At 59.9% G+C, this 19,485-nt stretch overlaps 8 protein-coding genes across 8 annotated transcripts; 6 read left to right on the forward strand and 2 right to left on the reverse strand.

The window, feature by feature from the left end:
* Positions 1-357: 357 nt before the first annotated feature.
* GEM1 (ERMES complex Ca(2+)-binding regulatory GTPase gem1) lies at positions 358-2,166 on the reverse strand (the record flags this gene model as incomplete). Its single annotated transcript, XM_066774306.1, has 2 exons — positions 358-2,066; positions 2,124-2,166. The coding sequence occupies 2 exons, from the start codon at positions 2,164-2,166 to the stop codon at positions 358-360; spliced, it is 1,752 nt and encodes a 583-aa protein (XP_066634425.1).
* Positions 2,167-2,810: 644 nt separating this feature from the next.
* SLS55_002827 (uncharacterized protein) lies at positions 2,811-5,391 on the forward strand (the record flags this gene model as incomplete). Its single annotated transcript, XM_066774307.1, has 6 exons — positions 2,811-2,946; positions 3,120-3,547; positions 3,601-3,768; positions 4,047-4,402; positions 4,455-4,721; positions 5,334-5,391. The coding sequence occupies 6 exons, from the start codon at positions 2,811-2,813 to the stop codon at positions 5,389-5,391; spliced, it is 1,413 nt and encodes a 470-aa protein (XP_066634426.1).
* A 1,267-nt stretch (positions 5,392-6,658) lies between these two features.
* Positions 6,659-8,899, forward strand: SLS55_002828 (uncharacterized protein; the record flags this gene model as incomplete). The annotated part of the gene is made up of 4 exons (XM_066774308.1): positions 6,659-6,756; positions 7,104-7,428; positions 7,532-7,966; positions 8,021-8,899. 4 exons carry the CDS (start codon positions 6,659-6,661, stop codon positions 8,897-8,899), a joined length of 1,737 nt encoding a protein of 578 aa, XP_066634427.1.
* Positions 8,900-9,586: 687 nt separating this feature from the next.
* SLS55_002829 (uncharacterized protein) lies at positions 9,587-11,270 on the forward strand (the record flags this gene model as incomplete). The annotated part of the gene is made up of 5 exons (XM_066774309.1): positions 9,587-9,682; positions 9,771-9,896; positions 9,955-10,047; positions 10,102-10,588; positions 10,639-11,270. 5 exons carry the CDS (start codon positions 9,587-9,589, stop codon positions 11,268-11,270), a joined length of 1,434 nt encoding a protein of 477 aa, XP_066634428.1.
* Positions 11,271-11,832: 562 nt separating this feature from the next.
* Positions 11,833-13,336, forward strand: SLS55_002830 (uncharacterized protein; the record flags this gene model as incomplete). The annotated part of the gene is made up of 2 exons (XM_066774310.1): positions 11,833-12,261; positions 12,410-13,336. 2 exons carry the CDS (start codon positions 11,833-11,835, stop codon positions 13,334-13,336), a joined length of 1,356 nt encoding a protein of 451 aa, XP_066634429.1.
* A 629-nt stretch (positions 13,337-13,965) lies between these two features.
* saf4 lies at positions 13,966-15,135 on the forward strand (the record flags this gene model as incomplete). Its single annotated transcript, XM_066774311.1, has 1 exon — positions 13,966-15,135. The coding sequence occupies one exon, from the start codon at positions 13,966-13,968 to the stop codon at positions 15,133-15,135; it is 1,170 nt and encodes a 389-aa protein (XP_066634430.1).
* An 848-nt stretch (positions 15,136-15,983) lies between these two features.
* Positions 15,984-17,587, reverse strand: BFR2 (rRNA-processing protein bfr2; the record flags this gene model as incomplete). Its single annotated transcript, XM_066774312.1, has 3 exons — positions 15,984-17,307; positions 17,362-17,464; positions 17,518-17,587. 3 exons carry the CDS (start codon positions 17,585-17,587, stop codon positions 15,984-15,986), a joined length of 1,497 nt encoding a protein of 498 aa, XP_066634431.1.
* A 334-nt stretch (positions 17,588-17,921) lies between these two features.
* On the forward strand, positions 17,922-18,926 carry SLS55_002833 (uncharacterized protein; the record flags this gene model as incomplete). Its single annotated transcript, XM_066774313.1, has 4 exons — positions 17,922-18,021; positions 18,076-18,195; positions 18,256-18,480; positions 18,541-18,926. The coding sequence occupies 4 exons, from the start codon at positions 17,922-17,924 to the stop codon at positions 18,924-18,926; spliced, it is 831 nt and encodes a 276-aa protein (XP_066634432.1).
* Between the last annotated feature and the right edge of the window lie 559 nt (positions 18,927-19,485).

A 19,485-nucleotide genomic window follows, 5' to 3' on the forward strand; every position in this document is an offset into this window, starting at 1 on the left:
ACTCCAGCAATGACTTTATTTATAGCACGCAGCTCCGCGTCAGACGCGCCGCTTCAGAAAAGAGGAGAGTTCTGTAAGCCGTAAAATGACAGGGGGATGCAAGTCGTCATGCGCCGTCCGAGCTCTTCACGCCCAGCAAAGAGGTCCGCACGAACACCGTACCTCGCTTTCACCTCAGGCAACCGTGGAGTTCTTCCTCCAAATGAACACGAATGCGGCTGCGGCGCAGATCGTGGCGCCCAATGCCAAATACAAACTGGTGTTGTCCACCGGCTCCTCGTCCGACTTGGGAAATGCGGTAGATGGATGCGTAGCGCATTCGGCAAGCTGGGCGTTCTGCTGTTTCAGTCGTCTGTTTCACACCAGCAGGAGGATGGTACTCACGTGTACGAAGAATTCGGAGATGGTGTTCCACGTCACTGATACGTGGAGCGGTGCCGCCATGTTCAATGCACTTGTGTGCTCGTCCGGTTGCATCTCGGTCCGCTGCATGGCCTTGTCTTGGTCGGCCTTCAGCGCTGTGTAGACGGCCGGCAGACCGTCCAGGTGTGGATATTTCTTTCGCAGCTGCACGATGTAGTCGAAGCTATCTGGGTCGCTTGAATCGTACGTGTAGCAGAGGAGATCGCACGCGTCGAGTTTGGCTTGGTTCTCCAATATCGCAGGCTCGAGTTCTCCAAGCTCTTCCAGAATCAAGTAGCACTGCTTTCCTCCCTGAAGCTCGACGCTGTTCACCGCCGAGTGCGGCTTGATTGTAGGGTAGTGCATCGTACTGAACGGCCTATTCAGAAACGCATTGAGTAGCGAGCTCTTGCCACTGCCGCTTGCGCCGAGGACGTAGCAAAGTACCACGTTCCGCTCGACTCGACCAGGGCGATTGCGCCTCTTGCGTGCCTTCGTGACCTTGAGTGCCGCAGTAGTCCCGCCACGATCCGAGCTCTCAAACCCAAGGTAGGCAAGATATTCAAGGGTGGTTTTCGGTTCCTCAAAGGTTGTCATGCTCCACTGTGCGAGCCAGCCTTGAAGTGTAATGTACCCAGCTTCGTTGCGTACTGTGCACGACGGAAACGCCGAATCGACCCAGGACGGAGGTGGGCCAGGAGTAGGCAGGAACAGAGCTGATAGTTCAGCATCGTTAAGGCCGCCGTCGTTGTCTTTGTCGTGAAGGAGAAAGAGATCGACGAAGAACCGGTAGCCAGCAGGGCTCAGCTCCGCAGAGGCGTACTGAGGAACATCAAACTTGGGGTGCAGAAACGTGTCCTTGAGACTCAAGCTGTCAGTATAGTGGTATTTCCGCAGAATGATCCAGATTGTTTCATGACGCCCTTTCTCAGCGAAGATTTTGTGCAGCAGCAAGAACCCTTTCTCGTCGATGCCCTTCTCACTGGCAGATTCCGGGGACACTTTCTGTATTGACCGCTTGATGTTCATGAGGTCATCCTCAGACAACGGTTTTTCGAAGCACTTCAACTGGAATGCGTGCATCTCTGTGTCATTAAGATAGCCATCCTGATCCCTGTCAGAAAGATAGAATATCCGACGTAGAGCTGCCACCGCAGCTGGCTTGAGGTTCGCTTCCTTGGAGTCGTAGAGAGGAGCAATCGGATGCGTGACCGCCTTCTGACAGAGGAAGAAGACCTCGTTTATGTTATGGTGCTCTTTGGCACTTGTACGGATGCACGAATCGATCTCCTTGAACTCGTTCATCACCGGCAGCATCTCATCGGCCACCACCTGCGAGGTACTTCCATTTGTCTGTAGATCAGACTTGTTCGCACAGAGGACCACCGGCACGTTCACTCCGAGCGAGCGGAAGTAGGGCATCCAGAAGAGCGCAACCCTCTCATAGCTATAATGGTCCGAATAGACGAGAAGAATGACGTTGGACTTGCGAAGCTCCTTGCGCAGCTTGTCGCGGTCCTGCGGCAGGGCGGAGGTGTCGACAACGGTAGTGGTAACATTCTCCGGGGTGCCCAGCGTAGGCGGCAGCGTCACCGGCGGGAGCACGCTCTGGATCTTCGGGACAAAGACGTCCTTGACGAGGGAGGTGATGAGCGAGCTCTTCCCTAAGGATTGTGGTCAGCAAGCTATGGGTTGCTGGAAGGAGCGCGAGGCACGCGTACCGGTCCCCTCGTCACCGCAGACACAAATGCGAACGGTTGCCATGGTTCAGGCACATTGTTGATGAAGAGCTATCGAAGACGGAGCCGCAACGCGTTACCGGTGCTGGAGCTTCGCCGAGTCTGACGCAGCTTCCTTTGGTTCGTTGGGCCCCACTTTTTTTTAGCGTTACCGCGCCGGTGGGCCCAGCATCAACTCCAATGCCAGGGCCGCGACTCGGGCCAAGCGACTTGGAAGCCTACTGCGGCATCGCGTCCAGTCCCGAGCTCCGCGGTATTGCGCGCTTGGAGCCACCGGCCGCTGGTCTCGCGCAGGCCTCCTCCATCCCCTACAGTGCCTCTCTCGCCTCTGTGACATGTCCACGCCGCTCGCCCTTCGCATTTAGCCGCTCCTCCAGCTGACGGCCCGGACATTGCGGCGCGTGCGCACGCCTCCCCACACTCCCACACGCCGAGATCGTGTTCCTACATCATCGCCGCCCGTCCGTCCTGATTCATATGCGACCGCCCTGCCCAGGGTGCTAACTCTCACCTCCCGCGACCACCGCTCCGCGCCGCGCGCCACCAACCCCAGAGCTTATGCACGTTGCTGAACGTGTGAGCGTCGCAGTGCCACCGCAGTGGATCGCACGCCTCCCATTGGCGCTGGGCATCAACCGATAAGGGTGAATTTGCGCAGAGCAAGGCGACATGTTCGTGCTGCCCCCTCCCCCGCGCTTCCCGAGCAGCCAGTATGGCTTGGGGATGCCAGGACAGCCAGTCATCGAGACGAACAACGTGCTCAGTCACCCCACGGGCCCTGAGCATCAACTGGTGGTCGGCGAAGGTAATGCGCGCTCCCCCTCTCTTGCGCCTCGCCGCGTGCTTATTGTTTTACCATGCCAGGTACCTACGTCTTGAAAGACAGCCTTCACCTCGCGACCCCACCTCCCCATCCTTCCGAAGCGCCCGTCCATAACCCGAACCCGCTGGCGACGACGCCCTCCCCCCCTTCCGCAGGGACCAAGCTTTCCCTGACGATACTTTCCCCGCGGCCAAGCCAGTTTCCCCGGTTGCAACGCTCCGACACCACTACCAGCGCCCTGTCCGGTGTGCCCCCCAGCATCGCAGAAAGCCCCCACGAATCACACAGTGCCGGCAGTGACTTCAGCTCGCCATATACGAGAACCAATGGATTCGGCTCGGTTCCTTCCTTCGGAGAGGGCAATCCAGCTCTCCTCATGCCTAACGGCAAGGAATCCAAAGATCCGTTGAAGCGGCGGAAACCCAAGAACAATATTATTAAAAGCAATTCGTCATTTGTATCAAGAGTTATTCCTCACGAGGCTCTACAAAAGCGCTTACAGGAGAGGGCTGCGGACGGGTTAATGGCATTCGCAAATGTGAACAGAGCGCTGCAGTGGCTGGATCTTTCTGCTACTAACAAGGTTGGTCGGAGACGGTCCAGTCGCCGTTTTGTGGAAGGCTCACACGGATACAGGACGAGCATCTGACCAAGATTCTATTCACGAAAGCACATGCGCTGTGTCATGACGTAAACAAGGTCACGAAAACCAGTAACCATATCGATATCGTCATGGGTTTCTCGACGGGCGACATAATATGGTACGAGCCAATGTCGCAGAAGTATGCCCGCATCAACAAGAACGTAAGAACTACTGCACGCCGTGGCCTCCTCTCGCGACCATTGGCCAGCTGCTTGCGGGGACATCACATAAGAGCGGGAGATCGGAAGAGCGGAAGCCAGCGGGAGTGAAACTCGATAAGGGATGAGTGGTTCACTTGCATGGTCGACTTGCGCCCGTTCTTCTAGATTCCACGCGTCTTTGCATGTCCGATGAACCGTGGTGTCCAGCGGCATGTGAAAGCCAGAGAGGAGGCTTCCCAGACGATAAGAGACAAACGGATATGACTGACTCGCTGTAGGGAGCTATTAATGGAAGCGCGGTTTCAGAGATCCGCTGGCTGCCGAATTCGGACAATCTGTTTCTCGCGGCCCACATGGATGGGACGTTGGTGGTATACGACAAGGAAAAGGAGGACGCGCCATTCGTACCTGAGGAGACGCTGCAAAATGAGAGGGCCCCGAGCGACAAGGGCCAGAGCACGTCACTGCATATCAAGAAGTCGGTCCAATCAAGGAACCAGAAAAGCAACCCGGTGGCGGTCTGGAAGGTCTCGAGCACGAAGATCAACGCGTTTGCATTTTCGCCGGACAACAGGCATCTGGCGATCGTGTCGGAGGACGGCTCGCTACGCATCATCGATTATTTGAAGGAGCAGTGCGTAGACACCGCCCCTGCGTGGGTCCCGCACCCGCTAATGTGCTCGCAGGCTCCTCGACGTTTTCAGCAGCTACTACGGGGGGCTGATCTGCGTGTGCTGGTCGCCGGACGGGAGGTACGTGGTGACGGGCGGGCAGGACGACCTCGTGTCCATCTGGTCGCTGGAAGACAGCATGCTGGTGGCACGCTGCCAAGGGCACAACTCGTGGGTCTCGGGTGTAGCCTTCGACCCGTGGCGGTGCGATGATCGCAACTACCGATTTGGCAGCGTTGGGGAGGACTGCAGGCTGCTGCTGTGGGACTTCAGCGTCGGCATGTTGCACAGGCCACGAGCGGTATGGCCCCGTGCAGATCCACATATTCGAGACAGGTTTCAGTGGAGGCTCTGCTAACGGGTGCTGCGAGTCACAGGCATCGGTGCGCGCAAGAGGCAGCATCTCGTCGCACCTCCCGCAGCCCCGAACCCGGGCGGACAGCTCGACCACGCGGCTGCGGTCGGACTCGAATCTCACGGCGGGCAGCGCGGACGGCGGCGAGCAGGTGGTGCACCCTGTCGAGCCTCGGGCCCGAACGGCCATGTTACCGCCGGTGATGGTGAGCAGGGCATTCGCGCCGGGCCTAGCGAGCGGCCCGGCAGCAGCAGAACAGCCGGAGCTAACGCAACCGGTGTGGCAGGCAAAATCTGTTGACGAGCACCCACTTTGCTGGCTTGGGTTCGAGGAAGATTGCATCCTGACCTCCTGCGAGAACGGTGAGACAAAGATTTCTTCGCGCTTATCTGCTGGCCGGGCTGTCTAGCGGCGTTGGGCCGCCGATACGGCCCACTCGCGTGCAGGAACCCGCCGCTGCCGTAGCGGCTGCGCTGCCGAGTGTAGATCTAGATGCTGACCAGCCATCCATATCCAGGGCATCTACGCACGTGGGACAGGCCCAAGGAGGGTGCTGAAGGAAGCGAGTCGGCGCCGTCGACGACAGGCAGCGCGTAGGCCGCCGACGACGGCGCGCACACGCACAGAGCGGCGCGACATGGGCCGGCGCGGAAGGCGGGTAGGCCAGCCGGCGATGCTGCGTTGCCGAGTGTATATAGGAGATCTCTGCCCGAGGCGGACGGGTGCAGGCGGGCGGGCAGCGCGGGCATGATACTTTCGTCAGCGATCATTCGATGGTCTGATGCGCCGGGCACGGCTTCGGCGCGCGGGAACGGTGGTGGGCAGCGTGGCAGAGCAAAAACCGTGTGAAACGTTTCGCTTCACCTGCATGCGCGATATTATTACGAGCAGAATGGCGATGGGCGCCGCGCATGTGCAGGCGTTCGCGCGCCGGGAGCGTGCCAGCGCGGCAGTGCCCGTGCTGGCTCCGCCCTTGGTGGTGGGCGCGCCAGGCCTGGAGCCGCAATAGGGAGGACGCACAGCCCTTTGTGCCTTCACATGAGTGAGCCCTTTTCCGCGCGCGCAGGCACCCTGAGCTTGCCGCAAGCAGCGTGGCGGGTCCGGCGGAGCCTTCGCGAATTGTCGGCGCCATTTCCAGCCTATCTGGCGCCCCGGGCTCCAGCACAGGCGGCTGCGCTGTGGCGGGAGATAAGTTTTTCTCCCAAGCTTCGTTGCTTGCACGTCATCGCTCCGTGGCTCTATCGCGGCTGGGCGCTGCTTTGATCAGGAGCGGCCTCGGGGCCCGTCCGCGCAATCAAGCGCCGCCGCGGAGCCACTTTATTCTCGTGTGCTTTCGGGATGCCCGTGGCCGCCACTGCGTTGAAGAAGGACTGCATCCCGCCGCTGCATCCCATGCGCCCTCCTGCAGTCCCACGCCGCGCCAGCCCTGCCGGCCTGCACCTCCCGCGCATCGCGCGTTGATCCCGCCGCTCGATTGACCTGACATATCACGTCACCCGCGCACCTTGGCCGTGTGTGACCGCTATCGGCATACCTGCTTTGTCTCGGAGAGAGCTCCCATACCCACCACGTCCTGTCCTGTCATATTGCACGCACCCCCCATCGCCGCTACCAACAGAAGGGGCGCCTGCTGTCTGGCCTGCTGCACCCAGAGCGGCAGCAACTCCTGCAGTATCAGAGACAGTCGCATGATTCCGACGATCGCCTCACGGACTTCCTACTGCACGCCTACTTAATTATTCCCACGCGGTGCACAACACCCGCACAAGCTCACGTCTCTCGCCTCCGCCGCCGCAGTCGCTGCTACACCGTTACCAGAATCAGCAACACTCCGCCAGTCTCTGGCGACTATTCCTCCGCAACCATGGTCGCGACCCCCAAGGTCTTTGGCGGCGGCAAGTCCAAGCCGGTGCTGGAAATCAGGTACGAATTCTTGCGCAACTCCGATGAGATTTCTGCGGGGTGCATTCCTGGGGACTGCCAGCCGATAAACCTCTTGCTGCACTTGCCTGCGCCCTGTTCTACCCACGCGTTGTCCTTGCTGGACTGCCCACGTCTGCTTTCTGCTGTTCAGTCACTAACTGCCTTTCTCCAGACCGGACTCGCCTTTCATTGTTTTCCAGGGCGATGCACACCACGCCGAGTCCGTCACTCTTACCGGAAAGCTGGTCCTGACGAACCACGACTCGATTCCCGTTCGCTCCATCAAACTGTCTCTCATTGGCACGCGAAAAGTCTCGTAGGTGCACCTGCTGCGTCGCCTGTCGACTTTCGGGGGGATCCGCCTGCTAACCACGGCCCTGTTTCAGCTGGCTCACGAACGCTGTCAATCCGCAGCAGATCGTCTACAAAGATGAATTTCTCCGAGAGCATCTGCAGATCTACCCCACGGATCTCGGTGTCAAGAAGACTGTGCATCATATGGGTCCGGGCGTTCACGAATGGAACTTCAAGTTCACGCTGAGAGGTTCATTACCGGAGAGCGTTGAGGGTCTTGCCGGAAGCTACATCGTCTACAACCTTCACGCGACAATGGACCGCGGCATGATGGCCAAGACACTGTACGCAGACAAGCATTTGAGGATCATCCGCACGCTGGCGTCGGAGATTCTGTCCGATGCTGCGATGGAACAGGTAAATTGCATCCCATCCGAAGAGGTGGCTGGGTATGGCCCGGTCTCTGTCCTGGCGGCCTCTGACATCACCGACTATCCGACCCACTAACATGTGAACCCAGACCAACGAAGATGTGTGGGCCGACAAACTGTGCTACAAGATCACCATTCCGCAAACGAATTTCATCTACGGAACGCAGGCCATGGCAGACTTCCAGTTGATTCCATTGAAGAAGGGTGTTACGATCGGCAAAATCAAGATGGAACTTCACGAACACGTCGTCCTGAACGCTATCCAGGGCGAACGAAACATCCCGCACTCCTGGGATGCTATCGTTGCAAAAGAGGAGTTCGAGATGCCCACCGACGCCGAGCAGAGGATGACCGACGAGGACGACGACCACCCATTCGACGAGTCTTTCAAGTTCAAGCTGGCATTGCCGTTCCCCAAGTCTCTGAAGAAGTGCAGGCAGAATGTGGAGACGGATTTCATCAGAATAGATCACAAGATCAAGCTCTTCGTAAACCTGCACAACCCGGAGGGCCACACTAGTCAGGTAAGGATTTTCCGTATACTCTGCCCTTTGAATCATCTGCTGACGTTTGCACAGCTTCTCGTCAAGAACAACTGTGTTCTGTTCATATCACCCAATCTCCCGATCGGAGAGGATCAGCAGGTTCTGGCTGCTATCTCGGGCTCCGCAGTCGAAGCGGCCATGCATGCAGAAGCCACTCAGGCTGCACCCCCCACTTATGCCGAGCACCAGCTGGACCAGATGTACAGAGACATTGACCCGAGCGGATTCAGAACCCCTGGCGGCTGGCATGGTTCTCCAAACCAGAGTGGCTACGTTACACCGTACTACGCACAGAGCCGGAGAAACTCTGTTGAGGACTTGCCCTCATTGGACACGACCGTTGCGGGTGGAAATGGCGCGTCTGCAAGTCAACTGCACTCGCGCCTGACACGACTCAGTATTTCACAGAACAACAACGGGTTGAACTCGCGGAACAACAGCTACTCACGGCATTCCTCTGGCACCAACACGCCGCACAACGGCTACGAGAGCTCGGCCCCGATTAGCCCGGCGGGCAACGAATCGAGTAATTCCGGAAACAACAGCGGCCGCCAATCGCACGCCAGCATGCACCGCTCCCGCGACAGCCGCGACAGTCCGAGTTACTTCCCGCCAGTGGACACCATCTCGTATGACATGGAAGCTCTGGCACGCATTCCCAGCTACAACACGGCGTTACGCACCCCGCTGCGCACACCGATTAGCGAGGATCTTCCGACATATGCTGTAGCCACAAGCAGACCAGCAAGTCCTGTGCATGAACCGCCACGCCCCGGGCAAGCACACTTGCGCGGGAGCAGGGAGACGACGCCATCTCCGACCGGCAGCCTGGCCACGCTTACAGAGGAGACGGAGCGTAATACGGCATTCAATCGTGCACTGCGCCCCGAGGCTGCCCACGTCAGCCATTGATACTCCCGTTTGCTTGTAATGAATTCTACTAGATGGTTTTGGTGCTCTTTCATTTTTTTATCGTTATAGAAAGGAGACTGGCGCGGATGATACCCACCTCCGGCATGTCAGCATGGATTCGGCGTTGGCAATTACATACAAAACTAATACATGCGGTTTTGGTTTTGAGCACGACAGAGTAGTAATGAAACACGGCTAATGGACCCACACCAACCACATCATGTGTCGAAGAGGAAGGTGGCGATGTCTGGCGTGGTGGCTTGAAAGAGCGATAGCAGGTGACCCCTGCACGATGACGTGTTGGGATTCCCTGCAAAGATCCCAAACATTCTCCGCCGCTCCAGACGGGATCGGTGCAATAATGCAAATCACAAGCATTTCAGGGTCTAGCCAAGTACTGGCGGGCGCTGGCACTAGCGGTGACTTCATACCACTGTTCAACGCCGTCGCTCTTACACAATGGCCCAGACGGCCGCCGCGGTCGCTTTTTGCGTATAACCCCTGGGCGCCTCTTACGCGGCGGCTCGGCCAAGACAACCACCCTTTTACTATTGACCACCACCCTCTAATCTTCCAATTTCCCCACCCCACACGTACATATATTGCGCCCCATTCCACTCCCTTCCATCGCGAACCCTCGCGACCTTCAACCCCGCCCGCATTCCTAGACCACGCCACGACGCCATAATGTCCAGCCCTACCGAAAGCACGCTGCCCACGCGCAGTACGACCACCACGACGATGGGTGAGGAGGGTGTGATCGGCGATGAAGACACCAACGAGGTTCGTGCTTGACGACGAAGTTGTTGCGACCACGACAGGAGAAAACAGAGCAGATGACGCTAACACGCCACTTTTCGCGACACGACAGGTGACGAAGCTCTTCCAGGAGCGCCTCCAGGCATGGAAGCACGCGTGCGGCTACCTCGAGGAGTACATCACCGCGACCGAGAAGCTGCAGCTGAACCAGGCGAAGGAGTATGAGAAGGTTTTGAAGGTGCGCGCAGCTCCTGCAGACATTGCGCGGGCGCATGTTACTCACGCAATGCTACCAGACCGTCTCGAACCCCCTGAGGGAAGCGCACCACTTCGACCAGAATCTGGGCGGAATGGCGGGCATGTTCGACAACATTCGCTCCAACACCCAGGTAAGGGCAATCCACCACTGCGCAAAGCATCGGCTGACCGCGGCGGGCAACCAGGGAATCTCCAACTCGCACAACGAGACGGCCAAGGCGCTGAAGGGGCAGGTGCTGCCGTCGTTCGAGCGCCTGCACGCCGAGATCAAGAACAAGAACAAGGAGCTCACCAAGGGCGCGGGCAAGCAAGGGAAGGTCGTGGACAAGGCGCGCGCCGTGACGCAGAAGCACATTGAGCTGCTGGGCCAGCATGCGGCAGCGTTCGACTCGCAGGGCGGGCGCATGACGGCGTCGGAGGACCCGTATGTGCTGCAGCGGCAGGTGATGCACCGGCTGAACAAGCAGGTCATCGAGGAGAACAACAACCGCCAGGACCTGCTGGCTGTCCAGGGCAACTTCGCGCAGTTCGAGGCGCATGTCATCCAGACGATGCAGCAGGGACTGGAAGCGATGGCGAAGATCTTGACCGGCCAGCAGGAGCAGACCAAGGCCATGTACAACGACATCGTGGGCACCGCGGCGTGCATACCCCTTGACTACGAGTGGCAGGGTGAGTAACAACGAGGCACAGCTAGAGATTTGGCGCTGACTTGATCCCAGGTTTCATCCAGCGCAACACGCACATCCTCATCGACCCCAATGCGCCGCCGCGCGCCGTCTCCAACATCTCGTTCCCCAACCAGGGCCACCGCGCGACGCAGCCGCTGATCGCCGGCTCGCTGGAACGCCGCGGTAAGATGCTGCGCAGCTACAACACGGCCTTCTACGTCGTCTCGCCGGCCAAGTTCCTGCACGAGTTCAAGACCGACGACGACTTCGCCAAGGACCCGGAGCCCGACATCTCGCTGTACCTGCCCGACTGCGTCATCGGCGCCATCGACGGCAACAAGTTCAACGTCAAGGGCAAGGACGTGTCCAAGGGCAAGGTCGGCAACGCCTTCTCCATGACGCACGAGTTCGCGTTCAAGGCGCACACGCCGTCGGACGCCGAGAAGTGGTACAACACGCTCCGCTCGTGCATCGGCACCGCCACCAACGACTCGCCCATCAGCCCTGCCGGCAGCCGCGCCGCCAGCACCACGCTGAGCGCCAGCCCCACCACCCCGGGAGACGAGAAGGCGCCCTCGCCGCTCCAGACGCAGGGCATCACCGGCGGCGAGACGACGGAGAGCCCGGCGGTGGCCAGCGCCCCGACCAGCGAGCCGGCCAGTGCGGTCGAGAAGAAGGCTTGATCGCCCATTGATTTTCACGATTGTATTGTTTGTTGGATTTTCGAAAGAAACATTTCTCCGTAATGCTGCGTTATGAAGCGCTCTTGGCTATCAGCCCCCTCTGACGACCGGAAGCTCTCGAGACCCTATTTCTGAGCAAGCGTGTTGGTTTTTCAGCTTGTTTCGTAGAGTAATACATTCTTCGCTCTCGGCAACTGTGCTCTGTGTGTGATGTTTTGCAATCGGTTTCGATCTCGGACACGCGAGTCATCCCGACCTGCGTCGAGTAACGACGGCTTCCTTGCATGTTTGGTGCACTAGCACGTACCCAGGAACCCGGAGAAGCACGCATCGCTTGGCAGTTCCATGGTTGTGCCCCGCACCTTGCGTTGATCCTCCGGCGAGCCCAAGCCCCTCCGCGCCTTGCGTCGCGCCGCTCCCGCAAGCTGAGCCGCCTTTCCCGAACGTCTGCCGCAACACCTTCCTCCAACCATACCGCCGGGCACGCATCCAGCAGCTCGCCTCCCTCCCAAGACCAATCAACCCTCGCCTCCTCTCGCCTACCATCTCCCCGTTCCCTCCAATGCCACCAACCCCGCCCCCACCCCAGCAACAGCAACAACAACAACAACCGCCCACCGACGACGACGACGACCAGCAACAGCAACAGCAACAGCAACACCAGCTCCTCGACCGCTCGACCAACCCGCTCCCGCGCTTCGTCCTCTACGCGCAGACGCACCACAAGCCGGGCCCGCAGCCGCAGGAGCCCGTGTCGCTGCTGCCGCTCATCACGCACAACACGGGCGTGACGCACGTCATCGTCGCGGCGATCCACCTGAACGAGGGGCCGGGCAACATCACGCTGAACGACGACGCGCCCGATGCGGCCAAGTTCGACACGCTGTGGGGGGAGGTGGCGTGGCTGCAGGGCGCGGGCGTCAAGGTGATGGGCATGCTGGGCGGCGCGGCGAAGGGGAGCTACTGGCGGCTGCAGGGGAGCGCGGACGAGGTAAGTTCGGGTGTTTGCCATTTCACATTCCACACCATAACTCGTCCAATGCCTTCTTTCCCTTTTCCTCCCTCTGCTACTGTCGCCCCTCTCGCACAACACCACCACGCAGATCCAGCTAATTCGGCGTGTGACCCTTCCCTCCCAGTTCGAAGCATACTACACGCCCCTCCGCGACCTCGTCCGCCGCCGCCGCCTCGACGGCCTCGACCTCGACGTCGAAGAAGCCATCGCGCTGCCCACCCTGCTCCGACTCCTCTCCCGGCTCCGCGCCGACTTCGGCCCCGCCTTCCTCCTCACGCTCGCGCCCGTCGCCACCGCGTTGGTCCCGGACATGCGCCTCCCACCAACCCAATACATCCCGACGGACCCCACAACCGGACTGCCGACCGCGCCGCCCATGACGATCCCGCAGTCGCTGCCGCACCTCAGCGGCTTCAACCACTTCGCGCTCGAGGCCGGCCACGGCGGCGCGCGGGGGCTCGTGGATTGGTACAACGCGCAGTTCTACAACGGCTGGGGCGACGCCCGCGACGCCCGCCTGTGGCAGGCCGTCGTCGCCGCCGGCTGGCCCCCGCAGAAGGTCGTCGTCGGCGTCCTGACCAACCCCGCCAACGGCGGCTCCGGCTTCGTCGATTGCCGCGCCCTCGAGGACGTGCTGCGCGTGTGCCGCGCCAGGTTCCCGCATCCGCCACCGGGAGCGTCGTCGTCCAGGTGTTTTGGCGGCGTCATGGGGTGGGAGTACTTCAATGCCGGGTCGAGGGATGCTGGTGGTGGTGGTGGTAATGGTGGCGGTGGTGATGCGCCGCCGCATGAGAGCAGGCCGTGGGAGTGGGCGACGCGGGTGGGGAGGGTGGTCAGGAGCGCGCTGCCGCCCGCGGCCGACGTCGACGCCGGCAGGGGCGTCGAGAGGAGCGCGCCGTCGGCCCGCATGCCCGTGGAGCCGCAGGTGCCGTGGCCCGAGGCGGTGGAGCAGCTGGTGGAGCTGGGGTTCGGCAGGCAGAGCGCGGTGGCGGCGTTGAACGCGACGGACGGGAACGTGGAGGTGGCGGCGGGCTTGTTGTTTGAGCAGTAGTTCGTTGTTGTTGTGGTTGGTGGTGGTGTTGGATGATGATTTCTTGTTGTTGGTTAGCGTTGTTTTCTTTTTTTTTTTTTTTGGTTCATTCGGAAGATACCACTCATGTAAGTAGTAGCATTGCGCAACGTAAGATAAAACACATGCGGCAAAAACGACGAACGGGTTCAAAAGCGGTAGGTAGGTTGTATATAGATGGGCTCTGGATTTTAGTGTAAAGAACTGAGTAAAAATAAATCAAGCCGATATACCTTGACTGAACGTGAAGACATACATAAGTAGATGACCAGAAAAAAAAATACTAATAGTTGGTCGCATCTACTACGTGGTAGTTCGTTCCTCGGTGCAGGGTCCAGCGTGACGTGAGTGCAACCCCAGATTTCTTTTGGTCGCCGCAAACCTCCGCTCCACAACCTTCCCTCACCCACCAACGCCACCGACCACACACCACCGGGCGGCGACGCACCTCACCAACGCCAGCTCTCGCAAAATTCACCACCGCAACGACGCCTACCACTCACTAGCCGCCACCACCGCCGCCGCCGTCACCGTCACCACCACCACCGCTCGCCCGGCGCCCCATTCTCTCCATCGCAGAACCACACACACCGCCAGTCACCACCACCACGATGCAAGGCTTCAACATGGGCCGGTACTACCCGCCCTCCACCGACTCCGCGCCGACCTTCAACAACGACACGAACCAACACCCGCTCGGCGCGCGCGCGCGCAAGCTGCGCAGCGACGGCATCCTCGTCGTGCGCTTCGAGATGCCGTTCGCGGTGTGGTGCGACACGTGCGCGCCGGCGGCGCTCATCGGGCAGGGGGTGCGGTTCAACGCCGAGAAGCGGCGGGTCGGGCGGCACCACTCGACGCCGGTGTGGGAGTTTGCGCTGAAGCATGCGGCGTGCGGCGGGCGCATCGTCGTGAGGACGGATCCGGCGCGCGCCGAGTACGTCGTCGAGAGCGGGGGGAGGCGGAGGGATTACGGGGACGATGATGTCGTAAGGAGGAGAGGGGAGGGAGGGGAGAAGGAGGGGGAGTATTATGAGGGGTTGTTGGGGGGCGAGGGGATTTTGACGCCTGAGGAGGTTAGGAAGCGCAAGGGCGATGCGATGGCGAGGCTGGAGGGACGTAAGGGCGAGGAGGAGAAGAAGAAGTGGGAGGCGTGCCGCGTCGAGGAGCTGCGCGCCCTGCGCGAGAAGGACTGGGCGGATCCGTACGCGGCGAACAAGAAGCTGCGCCGCCCGTTTCGCGAGCAGCGCAAGGAGCGGCTGAAGGACGAGGGCGTGAAGGAGGCGCTGCAGGAGCGCTTCGGCCTCGGCTTGGAAATCGTCGACGAGCGGGAGGAGGACCGCCGGCGGGCGAAGCTGATCGACTTTGGTGGTGGAGGTGGTGGTGATGCGGGCGATGATGGCGATGTCGAGGCCGCGGACATGAAGGCCGCGGCAAGGCCGCTGTTTGGAGAGGTCCCGCCGCCGAGCGATGCGTTGGTGGCGCAGAAGACCAAGGGGAAGACGAAGGCCGAGCGGGCCGCCGAGTTGAGCAGGCACGCGCTCCAGCAGAAGCTCAAGGGCAACACCAGAGCTGCGATGGACCCTTTCTCGGCCGAGAAGACTCGCGTCGGACCGCCTACCATTGCTGGCATCAAGAGGAAGCGCGCCATCGCCTCCAGCGAGGAACCTAAAGACAGCGTCAGCCGCGATACGACTCCAGAGGAACTGCCGCCCCGGTCAAGCAGAGCTCCATCTGAAAAGAGGACGTTAGCATTGGTGGATTATGGCTCGGATGATGAGTGAACAATCGCCCCTGTTCGCAACGCAGCGTCACATTATGTATGGATGAATGGGGGAAAAGAGACGAGGGCGTGGAAGACAGGCGTTTTAGATACCCCCCGCGCACAACTGCGCTTGTTTTTGGCATTGATATGATGCTCTCCTCTATACTCTATTTACTATTCCGTATCCTCCCGTATCGTGAAGTCCACCCATACCCCGTCAAATCTATCCATTCCCAAACATCCCGCGTTATGAAAGCTATCTATTCCGCATCGACCTCTCCTTCCATCGTGGCTATGACGACCTTACCTTTAAACAGGACAGCAGACCTGTTTGTGCTTCTCTAGCTCGTCACGCTTATTAAATACTACCAAGAGGCACGATCTACTTCCGCCGCAAGAGCGGCAGGGAAAGGCGTGGTACCTCTGCCAATGGTTTCTCATGTCGTCACGCTTCATTCCCTGGTAGTAGCAAAGACGGCCTTCCCACTTCCACTCAGCCTGTTTCCTCACTTCGTCGCCGATGCTGTTGCGGTTCATCGCAATATTACCGAGTCCATGGCGGAGGTCGAAATTGAGGTCGGATCACTTGCTGTTTGCATCAGTGCAACGAGGAAAATTGAAGCAGAATGTGGGTGGGGGGCTTTGGCAGAAGGTTACGCGAATGGCAATAGAAGAGACTGCCAGCGTGGCGTAGGTCAACGTCGTGAGGGTTGGTCCAGAGGGCGGTTTCGCAGCCGGCCTTGAGTAAGGGAGCAAACAGTAGTTCAGGGGACAATTTTGAAAGGCAGGAAAACTAGTCTGGCAATGTTTACACGTGATTGAATTCTCTTTCTAACCTCTCGAAAGCTAAGCCGGTATATATCCACTCTACTTTTTTCCACCGAACAGCATCAGGCCCTGCTCGCCCAAGTCCTCTTCATCGCTGTCCCTATCTTCCACCTCCTCTTCCGCCAACGCGTTGCGCTGGCCAAACAGACTACTAAACAGCTCATCGGCCTGGCGATCCTGCCACCCATTGCGGTCCTCGGGAGCCATGTAGTTCTGCAGCTTCTCGTGCACCGTGTACCGCATCTTGCGGCCCTTGCTGGCGCGAACGTCGACGTTGGCGCGGTGGGTCTTGGCCTCGCGCGCCGCCTGCCAATGGCTCGTGATGGGCACGTTGTTGAAGCTCATGCCGGCCAGGGCGCCCGTCTGGCTCTCCTCGCTGCGCCGCTCCAGCAGCTCCTTCAGCAACAGCCCGTAGAAGTCCGCGTCGTCGAAGATGTCGGCGCTCTCGGTGCCCGCCTGCAGCGGCGCGCACGACCGGGCGGTGCGCGTCTTTTGCACCAGTCTGGTCGGGTCTGCTAGCTGGGATGACAGGACGTCGACGATGGTCTGCTCGGTGGTGTTCGTGAGGCGGCCCTTGGTTGGCATGGTGGACTGGCCGCGAGCCTTTGCGGACCACTTCTCCAGTACGCTCTGCCGGTGGGGCAGCGTTTCGGATTCGTAAGACTGCATGTAGCTCCAGACCTCATCGGAGGGAGTAGTGGTGCTTATCTCAACGCGCTTGCGCTTGTCGCCGGTGCGCGCCGTGTGCAGGCTCTCGCGCAGGTCGTTGAGCGAGTTCCAGAGATTACAAGCAGCTTCCTCGGCGGCGCGGACGGGGTCGTTCAAGCTTTCTGCATCAGGGACCTGGACTTGCGGCGAAGCGAACGAGTTCGTCGAGACGATGGCCTTCTGAAGCCTGATCCTGGTGTTAAGGAGCGCATCGAACGTCTTCCGCTGGGCCTTGACGGCACGGCCCTTCTCTGCGTCTGCCTTTGCTGCCTCGGATATGGTTGCGGTGACGGTCTTCTGTTCCTCGCTCATAATCTTGCGCAGCTCGGCGCGATCGATGCCTCCGCTCTTGGGCGCAGCATCCTCCATGTCCTCGTCCTCGTCGTCTTCGTCGCTGAGATCGGTCGCGGAGGTGCCATCTCCCTCGTCCTCAGAGCCGCTGCCTTCAACGTCGTCCATTCCGTCCTCGTCAGAGACGCCGCTTTCGTCTTCATCATCTTCTGCGTCCTCATCCTCGTCGCTGCTGCCCTCGTCGAAGCCTCTGCTGAAGGGGTCGTCGCTGTCCTCGTCGTCGTCAACAGCATCGCGGCCTACGCGGGAGCCCTCGTACTTGGGGCCCAGCGGAACCGTGTCGCGCTTGCGAAGCTTGCTCTTTCTGCAACATGGTCAGCCCCGCTGATGCAGCAGCAGTATGGCTGGCGCAACCTACCCGACGTCGACATAGTGTTCTCTCCCATCGTGCGTGTTCTCGTCATCGCTTCCCGAGTCCTCGCTCTCACTGGCGAAGTTGTCCGGCTCTTCGGGATCGAAATCTGCCGGTTGTTAGCAAAGTCCGTTTTTCCCAGTCGTTCGTGGATGGACGGACCTTTGGGGGCAGGACCGTCAAGGTCAGCGAGCTTCTCAGCCAGCGACTTGGCGCGGTTTCCTTTGGCCATGTCGAATGCGGTGCGGGCTTTCGGGTTTTCGCGGCGGAAGAGTTGCGCGACGGAGCTCACAAAAATTCTGGACGGGATCCGGCCGTCGGCGTTTCGCAACCGCCGACTTGGCCAATGCGAATGACGCCCGGCCCGATGCTCCACGACGTCACGCTTCACTGAGCGCCGACAGGAAAAGACGATGCCGCAATGAGGTCGCGTTTATTCTCCACCCTGCGCGCATTGCAGCATGAGAACCCCTTGGTAAGGCAGCCTCTCTCTTCTGCTTGGCAAAAATTGATTTGGAGATTGTTAGGGTCTCCCGCGCTCCGGTGCGCCGCCGCAGCTTCCGCGCATGCAACGCGGCCTACCGCAAAAACGCAGCATCAGAGATGTAAATAAGGTCGTCGCTGTTTCATCCGCAAAAGGTGGCGTCGGCAAGTCGACAATAGCAGGTACATCATTACCACCCGAAACCATCCTCAGAATTCCAATCTGAAATCCTCAAGTCAATCTCGCCCTTTCGTTTGCCCGCCGCGGTCTGCGAGCCGGCATCCTCGACACCGACATCTTCGGCCCTTCCATCCCCACCCTCCTCAACCTCTCCGGCGAACCAAGGCTATCAGCAAGTCAGTGATCCGACTCCTCCCCTCTCCTCCTCAAACCTCGCGTACTGATCCCAGCCCCAGACAACCAGCTCGTCCCTCTCTCCAACTATGGCGTCAAATCCATGTCCATGGGCTATCTCGTCGGCGAGGACGCACCCGTCGTCTGGCGCGGCCTGATGGTCATGAAAGCGCTGCAGCAGCTCCTCCACGAGGTCGACTGGGGCGGACTGGACGTCCTGGTCCTCGACCTGCCCCCGGGCACCGGCGACGTGCAGCTGACCATCACGCAACAAGTCATCCTGGACGGTAAGCGCCCACCACCACCACCACCACCCCCAACCCACCCCGCTAACCCCCCCACCACAGGCGCCCTCATCGTCTCCACCCCCCAAGACATCGCCCTCAAAGACGCCATCAAAGGCGTGCACATGTTCCGCAAAGTCAACGTCCCCCTGCTCGGCGTAGTCGAGAACATGTCTTCCTTCCACTGCCCGCACTGCCACGCCGAGACCCCCATCTTCGCGCCTTCCTCCTCCTCCTCCTCCGACTCCGCCGTCGAACACCCCTCCTTCCACTCCCGCTTCGAGGCCCTCGGCGTGCCGCTGCTCGGCCGCATCCCGCTGCACCCGCGCATCTGCGCCGACGCCGACCGCGGCCGGCCGAGCGTCGTGGCCGAGGCGCCCGATGGGCCCAACGTGCGCGCGTTCGAGGCCGTGGCGGCGGGGGTGGCGGGGAGGATTGGGTTGGCGTGAGGTGGTCGGGCCGGAAAGGGGAGAGTGATGGGGAGTGATGGGGAGGCGGGATGTAACGAAGGAGGGGGGAAGGAAAGGAAAATGAGGGAAGGAGAAGGGAAATGAGGATGGATGTATGTATGTATGGGGAAAGAACGATAAAGGGATGAATAACGACGATTAATCGACGATTTGGTATGCCCTTGTCGTATCTTGCAAGTCGAAGAGTGCGAGAGGAGAAAAGAGTGGTTGTCAATCTAGCTAGCTAGCACTACAACGCAGCGTTGATGCTGCTAGCACATGGAGACACTTCAACTTTACCCCAAACAGAAGCCGGTGGTCCACCAGTCGTTTCACTTTCAGATTGCATGCGCCATGTGCTGTTCTGGGACGATTGATACGTACATACCTACATACAACGGAAATGTTCGACTGACCGGGAGAGTGCCCCCCGGCCAATCTCGCCGGGGCATCGCCACCTGATATCATGCGAAATTAAGACATAGGCACAAGCGACCGTTCCCTCGGAAGGCAAAGTGAAGACGTAAGGCAAGAGAGGGGAGAAATAGCCAGAAGCAAA

This window comes from Diplodia seriata (assembly GCF_021436955.1).
Source record: "Diplodia seriata strain FDS-637 chromosome Unknown scaffold_3, whole genome shotgun sequence".
In the NCBI taxonomy this organism is placed as follows: Eukaryota; Fungi; Ascomycota; class Dothideomycetes; order Botryosphaeriales; family Botryosphaeriaceae; genus Diplodia; species Diplodia seriata.